The sequence below is a fragment of the Pseudorca crassidens genome, chromosome 17 (assembly GCF_039906515.1).
Source record: "Pseudorca crassidens isolate mPseCra1 chromosome 17, mPseCra1.hap1, whole genome shotgun sequence".
Taxonomy (NCBI): Eukaryota; Metazoa; Chordata; class Mammalia; order Artiodactyla; family Delphinidae; genus Pseudorca; species Pseudorca crassidens.
The window spans coordinates 62,350,205-62,372,034 of record NC_090312.1 but is presented as its reverse complement, the minus strand read 5'-3'; the positions used below and the strand labels follow the sequence as shown (position 1 = coordinate 62,372,034).

At 38.4% G+C, this 21,830-nt stretch overlaps 1 protein-coding gene across 4 annotated transcripts in view; it reads right to left on the bottom strand.

The window, feature by feature from the left end:
* TPD52 (tumor protein D52) overlaps window positions 1–21,830 on the bottom strand; it is a 311,826-nt gene that overhangs the window by 201,041 nt on the left and 88,955 nt on the right. For 2 of the 4 annotated variants that reach the window (XM_067712003.1, XM_067712000.1), the window contains exons 2-6: window positions 21,356–21,471; window positions 11,913–12,061; window positions 10,210–10,311; window positions 9,147–9,173; window positions 1,047–1,088 (exon numbers count right to left, since the gene is read on the bottom strand). In XM_067712003.1, coding sequence (XP_067568104.1) covers window positions 1,047–1,088; window positions 9,147–9,173; window positions 10,210–10,311; window positions 11,913–12,061; window positions 21,356–21,471 — 436 coding nt within the window. The remainder of the gene's footprint in view (window positions 1–1,046; window positions 1,089–9,146; window positions 9,174–10,209; window positions 10,312–11,912; window positions 12,062–21,355; window positions 21,472–21,830) is intronic. The other 2 variants (XM_067712004.1, XM_067712005.1) reach the window with 2 other exon arrangements.

Here is a 21,830-nt window from a genome sequence, read left to right as displayed (position 1 = left end):
TCAGTAGCTCCTCGGAAGTTGTTAGCAAAGCAAATTCTCAGCCACCCCAGGCCTACAGAATCAGAAACTCAATGTGGGCCCACTAGGCAGAGGCTTTTAATAAGCCCTCCAGGTAGCTCTGAGGCACACTAAAGTTTAAGCCAAGCATGTATAGTTAAAAATCCTCTGCCTCTATAGAGAGGTCAGGAGAGGTCGTAGAATGTGCCACTTGCAAGTACTTACTGATGAAAGAGGACACTAGAATCAGATCACAGTTGGCTCCAAATGTCACAGTGGGATGAGGGAAGTAGAAATGGGGAGGATGAAAGAAAAGGGGGGCTTCCCTGGTGGCTCAGTGGTTAAGAATCCGCCTGCCAATGCAGGGGACCCAGGTTCGAGCCCTGGTCTGGGAAGATCCCACATGCCGCGGAGCAACTAAGCCCATGCATCGCAACTACTGAGCCTGCGCTCTAGAGCCCATGAGCCACAACTACTGAGCCCACGCGACACAACTACTGAAGCTCGCGTGCCTAGAGCCCGTGCTCCGCAACAAGGGATGCCACCGTAATGAGAAGCCCGTGCACCACAATGAAGAGTGGCCCCCGCTCACCGCAACTAGAGAAAGCCTGCGCACACCAACGAAGGACCCAACGCGGTCAAAAATAAAATTTAAAACATTGATTAATTAAAAAAAGAAAGAAAAGGGGATTGTAACTAAAGCTAATGCAGATGGAGGAGGTGGGACACCTACATCCATGAAAACAGAAGGTTGATTAGATGAGCACTGTTCACTTTTTTTTAATTAAACAGATTCCACATATGAAACAATTTAACAGGTTTACAAAACAGAAGAAATAATCGTTCCTTTTTCTAATCGCAAACATTTAATGGATTTCTTACACCAACCTAACATTGTTAGGAAGAGCAACTGAAAAGTGGTGACAGTTTTCACAGCTTGTTTAGAGTAGAATTCTAGCTCCTACTTCAGAACAGTTCAAGTTAAACATCTAGATAAAAAAAAATAAGAGAACATCAGACCAACTACATTTTGTAAAAATATACTTTACCTCATAGCAGGCATGCTAATTGAGTGTTGAATGGAGCGTATACTAAGAGGCAGCATTAAAAAGAGATAGAAATGGAGTTAGTAAAGTGGTGATTAGACATTATAAAATGCAAACAAAACTTAGTTTTCTAGGAGCTTGCTCTTCTGGCACCATGAAGAATTACCTGCTTTTTGAGGTGGAGGGGATCAAAATTATTTCAACATAATTTACTTTTATTCATGAGCCAATTTAATTCTAGCAGTTAATAGAGCTAATAATCAACTTTGCATTCTTATAGCACTTTGAAAATTGTCGAGTGCTTTCACCAGTATCTGTAATGAATCTAGAGTGAGCATCAAGGCTCAAAAGTTAATAATTTACAGGTCACAGCACGATCGTGAATGGAACTTGGGTCTTTAAGACTCCTAATCCAATGTTCACCACCTCCCCTCAAAAAATGAAGCGCACACACACACACACACACACACAAACACACACACACACACACACAAGCGAGACCACTGAAGGGCTCCTGCAGTCGTTTTTCTCCCACATAACTGTTATCAGAACAGGAAGGTTTCAAAGTCACTATTTGACAACTTCAAGTGACTTTAAAATTACATGTCACTTCTTAGTGGTAGTCGTATCCAGTTTTCTAGTAAGAGACACCTGTACTTCATCTCAAACTAAATGTTCTTATAGGCCATTCAAATAACATTTGATCCCCTGTTTTACAAGGACCAGCTTTTTATTCAAGGGCAAAGCAGTTCACTGACCATTCGGGTTCAAGGTTATCTACCTCCAGCCATCTCCCATAGAGAACACCTCACAAGATGAAAGTACCTCAATTCTTGGGCTCACTAAGTCACTGTATGCACCCTGCTGATACTGTTAACATGCTTATAAGCATTTTGATCACTGACACAGCATTTTGGGGTAAGCTGGACAGTCCAAGGTTTCAATTCTCAATTATATTTAAATACTGTGTGTGTTTATGATTTAGTTTTCTCCAAGATTCTGTTGTTACAAATGACAATGTGTTTCAATGTAGCTCCTCAAATCTAGTTCTGCATTAGTATGGAGTATGATCTTGATATGAATCAAAAGAAGCTGACAGCTCGTACAGTCAAATAATCAGTAAAATATTTGGACATCTTCGTACTTAATGTTGTACACAATACAGGAAAAGATCCATTGTAGCTCAGCATTCTCTCTTCCTATCACAATGGTAGATACCTTGGATATAAGACTATATTCTGGGAGGAATTTGCTAATTCTTTTCCTGCTTGATTTATTGCAGTGTGTTGCATCCATATTTTAAAGACAGAGATTAATAAAAATCACCTTTCTTAGTTTACAATACCAGAACTCCAAAAGCTACTGCCCTTCCTTGGACCCTTCTGAAAAAAGCTGTCTCTGTAAGTCAAAGCCACCTTCCACCATCACCAAGATAATAACTGGACCAGTAGAGTTCCACCCACCAGAGCTAACCTCCTGGTAATTTACAAATTGTTTAGACCAAATTAAAAAAAAAATTGATTTGAGATAATTAAGATTCCTATCCTGGGATTTTGTAATTAGAACACTAAGCCGCTGGTCAGTTAGTGGTAGGTACTTGAACCAGAAAGTCATGTAGTGTTCGATGTTGAGGAAGACATTTGGGGGGACTAGGTACAAGCTTCAAGAATGCGGAGGAAACCAATTCTCAAAGAAAGAATTGCATATAAGCACAGAGAGAGGTAGAGGGAATGAAGGAGAGATGAGCATTCAGGGAAGAGGGCTCAGGTGGTAGAGGAATGGGTTTCTTGGTTTTGGGGGGTTCTAGAAGCTACCTTGATTTCTAACAGCTTTTCAATGAGCAGGACTAATCTGGGTGGGGCCTGGGCTTGCTTCCTTTCCTCTCCTTGGATTCCAAAAGAACTTTCATTCTATGCAACACATTCTCTTTTTAGGTGAGCGAAGTCACATAGTTTTCTATTCGTCCTAACCAAAAGACTTTGCTAGAACATTTTGGCAGAAATTACCAAATTCTGGCAAAAGAAGGTGCTTAATGGCTGAACACGTGATAAGTTATTTGTCCGAAGGACTCACACATTGAATTCAACAGTATCAACAAAATGAGAAAATGGGTGGATAAAGCAAGTATAAATCTCAGAAATGCACAGTTAATTCTAGTCACTGACTCTCCCTAAGATCTCCCTAAGATCTGTAAAAGATCATTTCCTCCAATGGCCAATTTGTGGACACTGTGCCCCTTTAAACAGCCTACAAACTAGTTAAAAGGGACTACGGCAAAGACAGAGTGAAAAGAATGATCATAAAAGTGAATTGTAGATGCATCAAGTTGACTATCAATTCCACATCCAGTGCACAAAATTAATTCAGGATTATCCTACATAAGAAACAAGTCCTGAGGTCATAAAAGTTGAAAAACTGAATTGTAAAAGTCACGAAGTCACATGGAATTATCAGGGGATGGAGAATTAACACAAGAAGGCAGTGGAGAGCTTGTGAATGACTCATCAAGGGATCTTCCCTGGATTAGGTAGGAGAAGGACGGTTGGTGAAGCATCAGTGCAAGGGGATATCAGGAGAATGGGGGAAACTGACAAACAGCGTAAACAGTCAGGAGAAGACAATAATGTTGGAAATACAGACAATTTTAAAAAATATTTTGTTTTTACAGTATTATCATAGGAAAGGACTACCAATACACTTCCAAGAAAACCAAGATAGAAATGATAATTTGGGGCCTTTAAGTTATTAAACACCTAGAAGGTGCCAATGATGTTTATAATATGACTTAAAGAATGTTAAAAATGAACACTTTGAGAATTCTAAGAAACAGTGCAGCATCTCTTGTAAAGAACTTTAAGGTCTTTACAGGATCATGACAACATCATCCTTGCTGGTGTTGCGTTTCAATTAGCAGTTAAGGCAGAGAAAGAATTTAAATATTTGAGTACCATGAAGGATACATCCACTAAATACGTTTAAGTGGGAATGTATAGGAAAAAGCAAGGAAATGATTACAATAAGGTGTTTATTTTGCGATAAATTGCTGAGTTGAATTTCTGTATGTTTTACATTTCAAAATAAGATTAAAAATACACCCACTGAACAGAGAATGAAATCAGTTAAATTAATACAAAGTCGAGGTGTTCCCACTTTTGAGGTAGCCATTACAGCAGGAAGAACAAGGAGTACATATCAATTTCAAGTCCACCCAGTTATCTGACCTTCTCTACAATCCCTATTTAAATGAAATTCCACTTCGTTGCTGGCTAGTCTGTAATCTAACAATTGGGCAGCTGTCCTTACATTTCTAGCTTCTCTATGGAAGGTTACACAAGCTTCAACTTGCCTCAACTTACACATCATCTCCAATATCACTGAAGTTTAAATACAATACGGAAAACTTCAAAAGCACAAAGCCACGTTGCTGCTGGACCAGAACTGTCTCTAACAGATATATTGTGAGGATTTGTTATCACCTATGAAGTTTAAACATAATATGGAAAACTTCAAAAGCACAAAGCCATGTTGCTACTGGACCAGAATTGGCTCTAATAGATATATCGTGAGGATTCGTTAGCATTTATAAAGCAAACTTTATGAAAACTTTTTCCAGCTTGATTTTGGCTCTCAAAGAAGGTAACCTATAATCAAAGTAGGAATGCAAATCTGGGTTCCTCAAAACACTGAGGAAAAAAATCAAAAAGGGCAACCTGATTCTCACTCAGAAAACACACAGTACTTCGCAATCTAATAGTTACTTTGGAAAAGTTATTCTTTTAAAAAGCTGAATTGATTTTTTGAAGTTTCCTTGTTTCTTACATAGGTGTTTGATCTTTTCATACCTAATAATAAGAAAGGGGGAGGGGTAGAGGGAAAAGAAGAAGGAAGGAAGTAGTAAACAGAAGATAGAGAAAGAAGAGTTAACATGTCTGAAAGCTTATCTATGTATTACTATCCCCTTTTGCCCTCAAAATAATCTCTTGATCATAGGTGATGAACCAAAGGAACTGCTGGACTGTGCCTGTAGGGCCTAAGTCTTAAACTATCATTGCTCTGGGGAGGCAGAACAATGCAGAGGGTGGTGCAGGCTCCTGAACCCGGGTGTGCCTGGGTTCAAGTCCTGGCCTTCAGCCACGTCGCTGTATGACTTTGAGGAAGTCACTTAACCTCTCTGTGTCTCAGTTTTCCTCATCTGTAAAGTCAGAAAAATAATAGCACCTGCTATACGTAGTCATGCCTGAAACACAGTTCACCATTATTATTGTTATGGATGGCTTTAACTGAAACACACATTAATATTTATTTCATTTTATATTATTTTCTTTAAAGCTTTCAAATTTCACCCAGCTATTATTTTGGTTGGTAACTTGAACCCTAGAGTCTGGAACAGTGCCTGGCACAAAGCTGCCATTCAATAAATACTTTTGAATGAAAGAATGAATAAATAATTGCAGTAACTAAAATTAGGAAATATGGGCATAAAAGGTAGAAAAGTTCATTAAAGCTTTTCAAATTCAAATCAAAAGGTACTCTATTACAACAAGAGAAAAGAGGTCATTTCTTTTCCTATTAAGTGGTAGAAGTTTTTTTTTTTTTAAAAAAAAAATTTTCAGCAAAATGGAATTATCTGGAATGACTTTCATGAGTCCGAAACCAACAACAACAACAAAATATCTAGAGGTTTACGGGAAGAAACACACGTCAAAAGGATGGGCTTCCCTGGTGGTGCAGTGGTTGAGAGTCCGCCTGCCGATGCAGGGGACACGGGTTCGTGCCCCGGTCCGGGAAGATCCCACATGCCGCGGAGCGGCTGGGCCCGTGAGCCATGGCCGCTAAGCCTGTGCGTCCGGAGCCTGTACTCCGCAACGGGAGAGGCCACAACAGTGAGAGGCCCGCGTACCGCAAAAAAAAAAAAAAAAAAAAAAAAAAGGCGAAATTTCCTTTGAAGATAAAGGCAAAGTTAATTACATTTCCTCCTAAATATATCAGAAATATTTGACTAATGAGGCTACTTAATTATTAGAGCATGCTATTAATAACATGAAAATTCATGTTTACACTGACAGCAAGTGAAATGAGAAGGCTCTTCTAAAGTTTCTCTCAAAAAAAAGTAAAGGCATGAGTCAGTGTTTGCCATGTATGTGTAGAAAACAAGCCAACAGGAGAGGAATGACTATGAACATACCACATGGGGAAAAGCTGTCTGTCCCCAAAGGGCCTCCTTTGGCCTCCCTGCCGCTGACACCTAATTGTCAGGGCGTCAAAATTAGACATCTCTATCTCTGTCTCTGTCTCTCCCTCTCCCTCCTTCTCTCTCCCCCTCTCCCTCCCCTTCTCCCCTACCCTCCCTTCCTCTTCCTCTTCCTTACTCACCCACCCAAGGCATACAGCAAATATCTATATCCCAAGTGCTAACTTATTAATTGATAATGTAGTACAATTAAAACTGTTGCTGACTATTCAAGTCAGCAAAATATCCGCAATTCCATCAGAGAGCGAAATCATTGCCACAAGTCTGCTGGGTTAGCAGGGACTCGGAACAAAGGGTAGTTAACAAGATTACCCAACTAATTCAAGCACTTGCAAAAAGGGGCCCCCTGCATCCATCTCCATGGGAGGAAAGGCCTTGCTGCTGGGATGGAAACGCTCAAATCTGCTGCCCAAGCTCCTCTCCTTGCACAGCTCTTGGGGGCATGTGGCCAGTGTTTGCCTCTGTGACTCACTCATCTAAAAGATGTGGGGTTTCCTTATGTTTTCTATTGTATATGTTTTTATATACTTCTATTATATGTTTCCATATAGTTTCTATTACATATGAACCCATTAAATCAGATTACAATCAGGACATCTTGATCTAGAAATGATTTTTTTTTTTTTTTTTTTTGCGGTACGCGGGCTTCTCACTGTTGTGGCCTTTCCTGCTGCGGAGCACAAGCTCTGGACGCGCAGGCTCAGCGGCCATGGCTCACGGGCCCAGCCGCTCCGCGGCACGTGGGCTCTTCCCGGACCGGGAACCCATGTCCCCTGCATTGGCAGGTGGACTCTCAACCACTGCGCCACCAGGGAAGCCGTAGAAATGATTTTTTAAAGTGACTTTACCCAACTTTTAATCTGTAAGAAATAATTCCAAAATTTAGTTCTCAAAAGATAATGTTATATCTCCCATTTCTAAATTACAATATAAAGCCTTACTTTAACCTGCATGTATTGATATGCAATATATTGTTCATTGACAACTAGACTGAAAATGATAGCATATAATCTCAATTGCATTTTTTAAATGAAATGAAAAAAAGTGACTGTGTAAGCAGCTAGAAAAGAGCCGCCCAACTCTATTTCTGGTGAATTAAAAAGACAGAACATACTGAGCCATACTTATGTACATCTGCTTAATCTTCTCAAAGGTACAGAAAATATCATTCCTCAACAGCACTTACGAAGTTTTATATTTTTGTTTACATCTAACGTTGTTTTATAATCAGGTATTAACAGGGCTCTTCCATTCTTAACTCATTCCCAGGCCCTATTTCCCTCCCCCACTCCATCCACTCAAAGATTTCAAGCTCTTTCTGAACAAGAACCGTGTCTGGTCTAGGTTACATCCTTTAGACCTGTCCACGATAGGCACCTTAATGTTAGCAGAATGGATTATGTGAGTGAATACATCCTCACACAACTCAGATAACTTTAGATAAAACTGTCTTTTAACAGTTTCCTAAAGCACTTAGGCCATTTTCAATTGAATACCAAAGATACAAAATCAATTCCTATCGCTGATTTCTTGGGTTTTTTAGCACAATTTTAAACTTTAAATAGTTCAACACTTAGGGACTTCCCTGGTGGTGCAGTGGATAAGACTCCATGCTCCCAATGCGAAGGACCCAGGTTCAATCCCTGGTCAGGGAACTAGATCCCACATGCATGCCGCAACTAAGAGTTCACATGCCACAACTGAGAAGCCCGCGTGCCTCAACTAAGGATCTAGAGAGCCGCAACTAAGGAGCCTGTGAGCTACAACTAAGGAGCCCACCTGCCACAACTAAGACCCAGTACAACCAAATAAATAAATATTAAAAAAAATAGTTCAACACTTAGACTTTGTTTATCCCCATGATTTACTGACTTTCAGGGCTAAGTGTCATTAAGAGAGAGCCTCAGCTATAAGTACCTATGTGATTACTTAAGAAGGCACAATGCTAGGCCACAGCAAGTGACCGCTTGAGAAGACAATTCACATTAATAGGAACAGAGATGGAGACTAGTATATTATCCTTCCTGCTTACACTCAAAAGACCTTCCTCCACCTTAGTTTTCTCTGACTACTAATAGGATAATCAGAGAGTCTGTATGGGAGAGAGAGGAGAGGTTTGCTCAATATCACAAAGATTCCTTCTATAAGGCCTGGTTTGGGCTGACATCTTTTTAATGTACATTCTTTTTTGGCCTAATATACTTTATTTTTCCTTTTGCAACCATGAAATGTTCTTGTGTGCATAATTATAGAATACAACCAGTGTAACGAAATAATAAAATAGTATAAACACTATAAGCTAATAAAACAAGTACTAAAACGTGCTGAGTCATGGTATATTTGGTATATATCTTAGGCATATTTTACTGTAATAAAAAAATATCAGAGTAACCTGTACAGGACAGAAGACTAACATTGTGAGACAGTACATATGCTGTCTATTACAACTGCATAATGGGACCCAGGTGAAGGAAGATTCCAACATCCTGACAAAGGCACCAAAGAAATTAAAGCATCAAAAAACAAACAAACAAAGTCAGACATTAAAAGGGAGGAATTCTGCATGCCATGGTAAAGCTGCTTCTTTTTACCAAAAAAAAAAGGAAAATGTCAAAATCATTTCCATATCCCTTTGAACCACAGTGTCAAATTATTCTTCTTTTAATGTATCCATTACCCATGGTATACAAGAAACCCTCCCTTGAAAATAGGAATGCACCAGAGAAAAGATATTCCAAAAGGCAAGAAAATTACATAGTGGACAAACACAACCATCCATTGTGGCATCATAATCTAAGCACACTTGTCTCAAACGAGAGCTAGGCTGCAGTGATGGTTCAAACTCTCCTTACCTAAAGGAATGTGAAAAGGCTTGCAATCTGCAAGAAGCCAGAGTAAGCATTAAAAAAGAAAGGAAGTTCTGGTAAATCTAAAATAATTAAATAACCTACTTTTTAAAAGTTGTGTAAGGTTTTAACTGAATTCTAAAGGGCTACACAATCGAGTCAGCACAGAAAGAAAAGAGAGCACCTAAGCGAAGTATATATAACTGTCAAAAGGGTTTAAGAGAGCTGTGTTTATTACATTGTGTTGAAAATGATAACAGTCCAAATACAATGAGCAAGTCATTTGGTTTTCTTGGTACAAAGCATAATATCAATTAGCCAAACTTATTCAACCAACAAAATTCTGGTTGTAAAATCTACTTTCCCCACAAACGGAAAACACAAAGTTATGCAATCTGAAGGATTGGTTTTTTTAAACACAAATCTTTCATGCCAACAGAAGCACAGACGATTTAATCCACATTTGTCATTTTCAGCACTATTTTAATCCACAGGGTGGGTGGCGCAAGGCACGGGTGGACACAAAAGCACTGTGAAGTGGTTTTACCAAAATGGCCAGGAAAATTCTGCAGACGCACTGAAAATATAAATACAAAATAAAAAGCAACAGCTCAAAACAAGATTTGGGCCTCGGCAGGAACATAAATGGTACAAAGCAATGCACAAACGAGCATGTTGTAAGCACACCATGGGATAAAGATGCACCTCCCGGAAGTGCAGGCAGGATTCGTTGCTCCCGGACTCATCCCCATCAGACACCAGGCTCCGCCCACAACCACAGGTTTGCAAACACATACTTACCCGGTGTGATCAAGAACGACTTAAAGGACAAAATTCACAACCAGAATTTTTCAACAACCTTACATGTATTCATAAGATGATCAGTTTGAAGGCTATGCCTAAAAGAATTTAGGGAAGCATTTCGGGTCCTGGTTTGAAGGAATGCCCTCCCTCACTCAAACAGAGAGGAATCCAGCGTCAGCCAGAACCAGACAGGAAACAAACGCAACCATGATAACAGATTTTAATTTGCCTCAGCTTAATTAAGCCAGGAAAAATGAGGACGTACTTTACGTCTTCCAGCTTTTTGGTGATGACTGATCCAACAGATGAAAAAGCAGCTGAAGCCTTCTGTCCAGCCTGAGATAAGGTTTCAGAGGTCTTCTTGTACCTATATTAATTTATAAAAGAACAAAGCAAAGAAAGTGAGCTAACCTTTCCATTATTTAGAATTCAGTGATGACCACCTCTTGAGAACTCTCAAAAAAAAAATTTAGAACATCTAAAACTCTTCACAGCCACCAGGTGAGCATCATCACATCCACCAGGTCAGCATCACCACATCATCTTTTACTTAACCATCATTTCAGATACAACCCTCTGCAGTGCTCTAGGACAGCCAGAAAGATAGAGGCCTATAAAGGCGGGGCCAAAGAAATCCGAGTAAGGGCTAAAAATAGTCATGGAGCCAAGATCAAAATGAGCCATAGGTTGAATGAAATTATGTCTCTTTATTTTTTCCCTTTTCCACTTAAGCTAAATAAAACAAAAATGAAATCAGATTCCTCACATGTCTTTCACAACTTTATCTCCTAAAAAGGGGCCAGAAGCAAGGTAGGACCCATGGGTACTTTTTTATTATCCAAATCAATTTTGGGGGCATAAAGATTTTTTTTGAACTTTGCATATCTGTTGAGCTATCAAATAAGGACCAGTGTATTCTCAACGGGGTACGTAAAAGGTACAATACTTCAAATGACTTGAGTGGGATATTTGCTATAGCACAAAGGTATAATTGACTATCTCCCTCCTCCCATCTACACAGGGATTAGTGAAGGGAAAAACTAAAACAAAAATGAGAGAATATGGTACTTGCACCAAAGAGGTTAAGATCCCCACATTGTAGAAAGGAATGCTCAGGCAATTTTACTTACCCCGTCAAGATCAAATACTAAAAACAAAAAAACAACCCAGTTTATGATGATACAAAGAATGGTGTCCTGCATGTTTCCCACTGCCTACTTATATGGGCAGAAAGTGGAGGTGGTCACCCTCGTGCTGTCATGTCAGGATGCAGTCAGCCTCACTGCTGCTGGTCACCAGCTCAGCAGATGGGACTGAACAGAGAACACAGTTCGGAGACTGTCACTACAAGCCTGCTCCTCCTTGTGTCGGGAAACAAAACTGCATCATGACAATGCTGGATCAAAACCGTGTGACCAAAAAGACCAAAAGATTAAGGGGTGGTCCTCTGCCACCAGCATACATCAGAGATGGTGACCTGAGAATCTTATGGTATGTATAGAACAGGGTAAAAAAAAAAAAAAGACTGGCTCTGTACTGGGCCAGACCTGAGTTCAAATCCTGCCTCCATACTTCGAGAGGTTTGTGACCTCAAAACTTATCTGCTCCTGTTTCCTTATCTAGGGCTATCTCACTACCCACTCCACTGGGTTATTCTGAGGATTAAGCGACTCATGTATATATCTGGTAAGTCGATATATAACGTTTTTAGAGCTTAGATTGTATTTCTTCAACTCACGTATGAGGCTGGTTTTCTTTCTGTTCCCTAGAACAGTCTGAAAGACTGAAGTTAGAGAAGGGTCAGATACACTTGAGAATGGGGGGACAGGGGGTGGAACGGGCAGTGCCCTGCGCAGTACAGAGAAAAGCTGCAGAAATGTCCTCAGTACCTTTTGATCCCGTCCCCAGACAAAAAGGGCAAAGTGTCCTTTACAATTTTTAAAACAATGTAGAATCAAGGGAACATACGCAGACGTGGCTGTCACATCTTGCCACCCTTTGGCAATGTTCTGTTTTAGTTCCTGGAGCGAATTGATCCCGAGTTTCCGCTTGATCTCCGTTAGGTGCTTCTCTTTTGCTGCTAACACTTGAGACAGAGTCTGGATTTCTTCTTCTACCTGTGAGGAAGAGGGTTGGGGTAGGTATACAGTCATTCAAAAAGTTAAGATGGTTAGCACAAAACTATACTCAAAATTCTAGTCATTTTAAAACATTCTTGATTCATTTATCTGCCTCTTTAAAAACAACATATGATACGTTGTTACATAAACCAGTTTACACGTTGATCTCTCCTGTAAAGCTGCTTTCCTCTCTTCTCTATATTTCCATCTTGAGTCGTCCCCAGTTACCTCACAGAGGCTGAGGGCTCCAACCTCCACGCAAATAATATTCAAACTACGGTAACAGCCACTCTCCCGACTGCTGGGTCTGCATTTCCAGCTGAACACTGCTGCTTGAATGCCCATAAAAACTCACATCTGTGTATTAAGTCAAACTAATCTCCATCCCCACCAAAATACACACAACCATGCCAAACCAAAATCCAACTTTCTTGCATATTTCATATGAGTTTATACTCTAGTATAAACCGGAGCTCACACTGTCAGCCTCCGTACCTGCTAAAGTCACAAGCATAAATAAACCACACTGTCTCCCCCAGAGAGTCCTGCAGAGGTGTGGACCCTCTGATGCTGACTGACCAGCCTCAGCTTGGTGGTTAGAAATGGGCTCCCAACCCAAGGTCAGCCAACCCATCAAGTGGCCACCAGCCAGTCTCATTCAGGAACGTAGTTTAAGGGCTTCCCTGGTGGCGCGGTGGTTAAGAATCCGCCTGCCAATGCAGGGGACACGGGTTCGAGCCCTGGTCTGGGAAGATCCCACATGCCGCGGAGCAACTAAGCCTGTGTGCCACAACTACTGAGCCTGCGCTCTAAAGCCCACGAGCCACAACTACTGAAGCCCACGCGCCTAGAGCCCATGCTCCGCAACCAGAGAAGCCACCGCAGTGAGAAGCCCGCGCACCGCAACGAAGAGTAGCCCCCGCTCACCCGAACTAGAGAAAGCCTGCGCACAGCATCGAAGACCCAATGCAGCCAAAAATAAATAAATAAATAAATATAAAGAATGTAGTTTGAGAAACTATGATCACACTGAGAGTAGAAGCTTGGATAAAGAAGCCCTGAAATACAGGTGGGGCTCAGTGAGATTCTGAGATGTTACAGAAGCTTAAATATACTTGAGGAGGTCAAAACTATAAACAGAAGCTATGAAGAAAAAAAAAAAAAAAAAGACTTACAGAGTAGAGGAAAAGCCTAAGCCAGGATATCAGAGGGAAAGGGCAGACCCACAGAGAGGAAGAGACACCTGGTGGAAAAGACTTTTGTCCCAGGAAGTTGAAAAACTGGGTCCCTAAAGTACAGTTGGCCTTCTGTATCCACGGGTTCCACATCCACAGACGCAACTAACTGCAGACTGAAAATATTCGGGAAAAAAAAAGTTCCATAAAAACAAAACCTGAACTTGCCACGTGCCGGCAGCTATCTACATAGCATTTACATCGTACTTATATAGCATTTACATTGCCTTAGGTATTATAAGTAATCGAGAGATGATTTAAAGCATATGGAAGGACGTGCATAGGTTTTATGCAAATACTACACCATTTTATAAAAGGGACCTGAGCATCTGTGGATTTTGATATCCACAGTGGTCCTGGGATGAACCCCCTGCAGATACCGAGGGACGACCATACAGTCATTAATATTCAAGACCCTTAGAAGAATGCTTCTCTTGGCTTGTGGCAAAGCCATATTCTTAGTCTTGACCTACACAACACTTCTATGAGCTCAAAGACAACATGGCCTGTAAAAACAACAGAGTATTGTTAAGCGAACTGACAGTACTCAACAAAAGGAAAGAAGGATAAATCAAATGTGATGTGGCTGCAGCTGCCAAAGAAAAAAAAAAAAAAAAAGAATAACATACTCTCAGATGGCCTTAATTAGAATACAGGCCCATAACAAAAATAATCCTCTGTGCTTATGAGACAGGACCACACATACTGTACCCTTTTGGGAAGTCACAGTTTGAGAAGTATATTGACAAAGTGGAAGATGAGAACAAAAGGGCAACAGTGATGAATAAGGTTCAAAATCAAGTAAATTAAATGACTTGCCCTAAGTCACCAAACTAATAATGTAGGAACCAGAATTTTAACTCAGGTTTTCTGAGCCCACTTCTCAGTTTACTGGCTAATTCTCATTACACATCGTTAGCTTTCTAATATTTCTCTTTACCTGAACTCCAAATTTCAGATACTTCAAAGACTAGACTTAAAGGTTAAGTTTTCTACCCCTTGACCCATCCCTGAGGTATTCACTTGCCCTAATGAATGTTAGAAAGAAAGGCCACTGTAAATCTTTCTGAACAATACATGACCCAGTACGTTCCCTGCTTTTGTTGTTGACTGTGCTGCTAACATACCTACCTAGCTCAAGCTCAGAATACCGTAGCAATAATTCCTTAATTATGGAATAATGAGTGGAAAAGTTACTACAAAGCTATGGTAATTAAGATTGTGTTGTAGAATTAAGAGTCCAGAAATAAATCTGCACATTTATGGCCAACTGATTTTCAACCAAGGTACCAAGATAAGTCAGTAGAAAAGAGTAGTTTTTTTCCCACAAATGGTGCTGGGACAACTGAATATCCATATGCAAAGGAATGAGGTTGGATCCCTAAGTCAGACCATATATAAAAATTAAGATAGATCAGAAATCTAAATGAAAAAGCTGAACAATAAAACTCTTAGAAGAAAACACAGAGGTAAATCTTAATAACCTTGGATTAGGCAGCATCTCTTAGATATGATACCTCAAGCACAAGCAACCAAAGAAAAAATAGATAAATTGACATCCTCAAAATTTAAAACTGATGTGTTTCAAAGGCCAGCATCATGAAAGTAAAAAGACAACTAAAAGAATGGGGAAAATACTTGCAAATTATATATCTGATAAGGGTCTAGAATGCAAAATACATAAAGAGCACTTACAACTCAATAACAGAAAGGCAAATAATCCAATTAAAATGGACAATGGATTTAAATAGACATTCTGCCAAAGAAGATATATAAATGACCAATAATCATATGAAAAGATGGCCAATACCATTCATTAGTAATTAGAGAAGTGCAAATGAGATACTACTTCACCCCCACTAGGATGGCTGTAATCAAAAAGACAAACAATAACAAGTGCTGACAAGGATGTAGAGAAATTGGAACCCCCATACATTGCTGGTGGGAATGTAAAATTGTGCAGTTTGGCAGCAAAACAGTTCAATAGTTCCTCAAAAAGTTAAACATGGAGTTACCATATGACCCAGAAATTCCATTCTTAGGTATATAATAAGAGAACTGAAAACATATGTTCAAACAAAAACCTGTACATGAATGTTCACAGTAGCATGATTCATAATAGCCAAAAAGTAGAAACAATCTAAATATCCAACAACTGATGAATGAATAAACAAAATGTGGTATATACCTATACAACAGAATATTATTCAGCCATAAAAAGGAATGAAGCACTGATATGATTGCAACATGGATCAACCTTGGAAACATTATACTAAGTGAAAGAAGCCTGTCACAAAAGACCACATGTTGTTTGATTCCACTTATAGGAAATGCCCAGAATAGACAAATCTATAGAAATAGAAAGTAGATTAGTGGTTACCAGAGACTGGGGAGAGGGAAGATTGGGAGTGAACGCTAATGGGAACAGGGTTCCTTTCTGGGGTGATGAAAATGCTCTGGAATTAGGTAGTAGTGATAGTTGTATAACCTTGTGAATATATATAAATCAAGGAACTGTATACTTTAAAAGGATGAATTTGATGGCATGTAAATTATATCTCAAAACAGAGTAAAAAAAACTGTTTTTTATCTCCATTTTATTTAATTTCTACAACTATTTCAAGCAGTGACTCTAATGTAAAAAAACTGAACCTTACCATTTTCTTTAAATGTAAATAATTTTATTATATCTTATTATCATTATTATGATATCATGATTATTATGATAATACTGTGATATCACAATGTCATATATGATATGAGGTGAAGTAATAGTATATCTGCCATATCTTATGGAGTTTTCAGAAAAATTGAATAAACTTCTGATAAAACGTGAATACTATACAAATAAAAGGATAAATGCACATGCATCAGAGTTCATGAAGACCTGGACACAAGACTCAGTGCTGCAGTGCATTACCTTATGACCTTAATCTCCATAATCTTGGATTAGGCAATGGTTCCTGACATGTGACAACTAAAGCCCAAATCACCAAAGGAAAAACAGATAAATTCAACTTCATCAAAATTAGAAACTTCTGTGTGTCAAAGGGTGAAAAGAAAGTGAAAAGGAAAACACACAGAATGGGGGAAAACGTTTACATATCATATGTCTGATAACTTCATTTGTTAAATAACATTACATAATCTATTGGGAGATTTAGACCTATATTAAGAGCTATTACTGTTAAGTTAATATTACTGATAATGACATAATTATACTGAGAGCAGGCAAGGATTTGGAAAAACTACTCTCTCACATACTATGAGAAATCTTCTGGATAGCATTTTGGCCTTGTTGGTGTACACGGGAATGACTCTGTGACCTTAAAACCCAGTAGACCCAGGGATTCTACTTCTAGGAATTTATTCTAAAGAACTAATTAAAGAGGTGCCTAAAGGATCATATGTAAGTACTTCCATCAAAATACTGTTCATAATAGCAAAAAAGGGAAACAACTAAATGTTTATAAATAATATGCCCATTAACTAAAAATGAGCTTGAAGCAATTAAAAAATGGGCTATGCAGCAATTTAAAATGATGTTTTAGAAGATTATTTACTGGCACAAATTTTTTTTTGAAATTCAGTTAAGTGAAAAAAAGTCACAGATGTGTATTCTGATGCCTTCATAAAATACTGAAATATGTTATAGCAATACATAGATAGCAAAAAGTCTGGAAATCTGGAAACAGATAATCTAAATCTTTTACACTGTAGGTAATTTTAATTTTCTTTGATTTTTTTTTTGTTTCTGCACTAAACATAAATAGCTTGTGGAAAAAGTATTTTTGTTTCACCTTTTCAAAATAACAATATTAGGCATGTACCACATACTCAAAATTTTTAATTTTTACTCTCCTCGTAGGGCTTATCACCAATCTGCCTTGCCCATCCTATCCCCACCTAGTTTATAAAATCTGATGTAAAAAAAGTGGATTGAACAAACAGATAAGTGAAAAAGAAACAGGAAACTTGAACAACACTATAAACCAACTAGAGCTAACAGACATAAATAGAACACCTCACCCCAAAACAGTAGAATACACCTTCTTCTCAAATGTACATGGAACATTCTCCAGGACAGAGCATATGTTAGGCAACAAAACAAGTCTCAGTAAATTTAAAATCATACCAAATATCTTTATCAACCATAATGGAATGAAACTAGAAATCAAAAACAAAATGAAAATTGGAAAATTCATAAATGTATCAGAATTAAACAGCACACTCTTAAACCACCAATGAGTCAAAGAAGAAATCACAAAGGAAATTACAAAATACCTTGATACAAATGAAAACAAACACACAGCATATTAAAACTTATGAGAAGTAGTAGGAGTAGTGCTCAGAGGAAAATTTATAGCTGCAAATGCCTACATTAATAAAGAGGATTTCAAATCAAGAACCTAACTCTACACCCTTACAGATCTAGAAAAAGAAGTGTAAACTAAACCCAAATCTAACAAAAGAGAATAATAAAGATTAAATATAAGCAAAATAGAGAATAGAAAAACAATAGCAAAAAATCAATGATGTCAAAGGCTGTTCCTTGAAAAGGTCAACAAAATTGACAAACCTTTAGCTAGACTGACAGAGGAAAAAAAAAAAGAGAAGATGCAAGTAACTAAAATCAGAAGTATAAGTGGTGACACTACTACCAACCTTATAGAAATAAAAAGGATTATAAGAAAATATTATGAACAATTGTATGCCAACAAACTAGATAATCTAAATGAAATGGATGCAATCCTAGAAATTCACAAATGGTCAAAACTGACCCAAGAAGAAATAGACAATCTGAACATATCTATAACATGTAAAGCAATTGCACGAATAATCAAAAACTTCCAACAAAGAAAAGTCCAAGACCAGAAGGCTTCACTGGTGAATTCTACCAAACAAAGAAGAAATAAGACCAATTCTTCTCAAATTCTTCCACTAAATAGAAGAGAATGGAAAACTTCCTAACTCATTCCAAGAGGCCAACCATTACTATGATACAAAAACCAGACAAAGATATCACAAGAAAACTTCAAGTCAATCCCTCCCATGAATATAGGTGCAAAAATACTCAGCAAAATACTAGCAAACCAAATCCAGAAGCATATTAAAAGGATTATACACCACGACCTAGAATACATACACCTAGGATAAAGTGGGATTTATCCTAGGAATGCAAGGATGATTCAACATATGAAAATCAATCAATGTAATATACCATATTAATTGAATTAAGATGAACACATGATCATCTTAATAAGGTGCAGAAAAGCATTTGACAAAACCCAACACCCTTTCATGAAAAAAACACTGAACAAACTAGGAAGAGAAGGGAACTTCCTCAACATGAATAAGTGCATTTATAAAAAAAACAAAAGCTATCACCATACTGAATGGGGAAATATTGAAAGCATTTCCCCCAAGATTAGGAACAAGACAGGGATGCCCACTGTCACCGCTGCTAATCAACGTAGCACTGAGGTTTCAGCCAGATCAATAGGGAAGAAAAATAAATAAAGGCATCTAAAATGGAAAGGAAGAGTAAAACGACCTTTAACTGCAGAAAATATAAGATATAAGAAACCTGCATTATCTTATATATAGAAAATTCTTAAATAACGCACAAAAAATCTATTAGAGCTAATAAGCAAATTCAGCAAAGTTGCAGTATACAAGATTAACATGGAAACTTCAGCTGTATTTCTATACAGTAGCAATGAAAAATCTGAAAAGTAAATTAAGAAAATTCCATTTATAATCACATCAAAAAGAATAAAGTACTTCAATATAAGGTTAACTAAGGAAGTATAAGATTTGTACACTGAAAACTATAAAACATTGCTAAAAGGAATTAAAGAAGATCTAAACAAATGAAAAAACACTCCACATTCATGGAGTGTAAGATTTAATATTGTTAAGGTGGCAATACTCCCCGAAATCAATCCTCAGATTCAATAAAAGTCCTATCAAAATCCCAATGGCATTTTTTTGTGGGTAGAAAAGTAGATTCTAAATTCATATAGAATTGCAAGAGACCTTAAATAACAATTTTGAAAAAGAAGAAAAAGGTGAAAAAGTCACACTTCTCGATTTCAAAACTTACTACAGAGCTATAGTAATCAAAAGAGTGTGGTACACTCAGAAGGACAGACATATAGATGAATATATCAGAATTGAGAGTCCAGAAAGAAACCTTTACATCTATGTGAAATGATTTTTGACAAGAATGCCAAGAGCATTCACTGAGGATAATCTCTCAACAAATGGTGCTAACAAAACTAAAGTCACATGTGAAAGAATGAAGTTGAACCCTACCACAAACCATACACAAAAATTAACTCAAAATGGATCACAGGCTTATATATAGGAGAGAAGTTTTAGAAGAAAACATAGTGTAAATCTTCATGATTTGAGTTTGGGAAATGGATTCTTAGATGTAATGCCAAAACGACAAGCAACTAGAGAAAAAATAAACTTGACTTCATCAGACTTTAAAACCTTCGTGCATTAAAACACTATGAAGAGGGACCTCCCTGGTGGTCCAGTGGCTAAGACTCTGTGCCCCCAATGCAGGGGCCCCAGGTTTGATCCCTGGTCAAGGAATTAGATCCCACATGCTGCAACTAAGAGTTTGCATGATGCAACTAAAGATCCCGCATGCCGCAACTAAGATCCAGCACAGCCAAATAAATAAGTTTTTTTTTTTTAAAGACACTATGAAGAAAGTAAAAGGACAATGTATGGAATGGGAGAAAATGTTTGCAAATTACATTTCTGATCAGGGTCTAGTATCCAGGATATAGGAAGAGCTCTTACATCTCAACAACAAAAAGGCAAATAACGTTTTAAGAACATGGCAGAGGTTTGAATAGACATTTCTCCAAAGAAGGCATATAAACGACTAATAAGCACATGAAAAGATGCTCAATATCATTCGTCATTAGTGAAATACAAATCAAAACCACAATGAGATACCACTTTACACTCACTAAGATGGCTATAGTCAAAAAGACAGAAAATAAAAAATGTTGGCAAGGATGTACAGAAGTTGCTGATGGAGATGTGAAACGGTGTCCCTGCTGTGAAAACAGTCTGGCAGGTCTGAAAAAAAAGTTACCCATGGAATTACCATGTGACGAGCAATTCTACTTCTGGGTATATCCCAAAGGAATTAGAAATAGGTATTCGAACAAGTAGTTTTCCACAAATATCCCTTAGCTCAGTATCTACAATAGTCAAAAGGTGGAAACCACCCAAATGTCCATCAACAGATGAACGGATAAACAAAATACAGAAGATAAATACAATGGAATATTATTCAGCCACAAAAAAAGCAGTGAAGTACCAATACAAGCTCAACAAGGATGAACCTCAAAAACATCATACTAAATGATAAAAGCCAGATACCAAAAGTCACATGATATGTGATTCCATTTAAATGAAATATTCAGAATAGGTAAATCCATAGAGAGAGAAAGCAGATTAATTGTCACCAGGGGCTAAGGAAGGGAAAACGGGATGCCAGCTTAGTGATATGAGGTCTCGTCTGGATGTGCTAAAAATGTTTGGAGCTAGATAGAGATGATAATTGCACAGCATTGTGAATATGCTGAATGCCACTGAACTGTACACTTTACAATGGTTGATTTTAAGGAAAAAAAAAAAGAGAGGAAGGTATGGAAAGAAGGTTCAAAGTACCTCTATCCACAACACTGCCAAGGGGAGAAAAAAGTCAGTGAAGCAGCTGAAAAGCCAAGTGCATCGGGGTTAGTGAGGTCACCTAGAAGATATTCACTAGTAGCCCTCATCCATTTCCCACTTCACACCCTACTTCTCAGATCCACTTTACCTGTACCTACCTTCCCTCATATAAAAACCAACTGATCTCACACTCCCTCATCTCCTCTCCCCCACTCAAGATCTCTAGGAGAGTAAACACATGTTGCTTTCTCTGCCCTGAAACTGAGTCTACAATATTACCATGTGCTTTAGAAAAACAAAAGACAATATAGTAAGTGCAAAACATGAAGTTCCAGAAGGATTGCGCCTTTACCTTTGCAAGTTCTCTTCTTAGCTCTTCTCTCTCCTCCTCTGATAGGGTCTCAGTGGCACTGATAGTGGCAACAACATCTTCTCCTTCCTCGGGTACTGGGTCTGTTCTCAGTAGACCTTGTTGGAGATTTCAAAAAACAAAAAAAAAAAGTCTGTAAGGTATGAAAGCTAAGTAAAATTCTCCTTTGGGCTCCTCCACTGCCCCAGCCAGAATAAAGCCAATTAGGTTAGAGCCACACCTCATTTTTCTACACCTTCAAATGATGTGGCTGTCCCAGGAACACACCAAAAAAAAAAAGTCTGATCTAACCACTAAAAACCACCAAATGACAGCCTACCAAAATATGAATTTAAAAAATACAGCGCCGGGCTTCCCTGGTGGCGCAGTGGTTGCGAGTCCGCCTGCCGATGCAGGGGACACGGGTTCGTGCCCCGGTCCGGGAAGATCCCACATGCCACGGAGCGGCTGGGCTCAT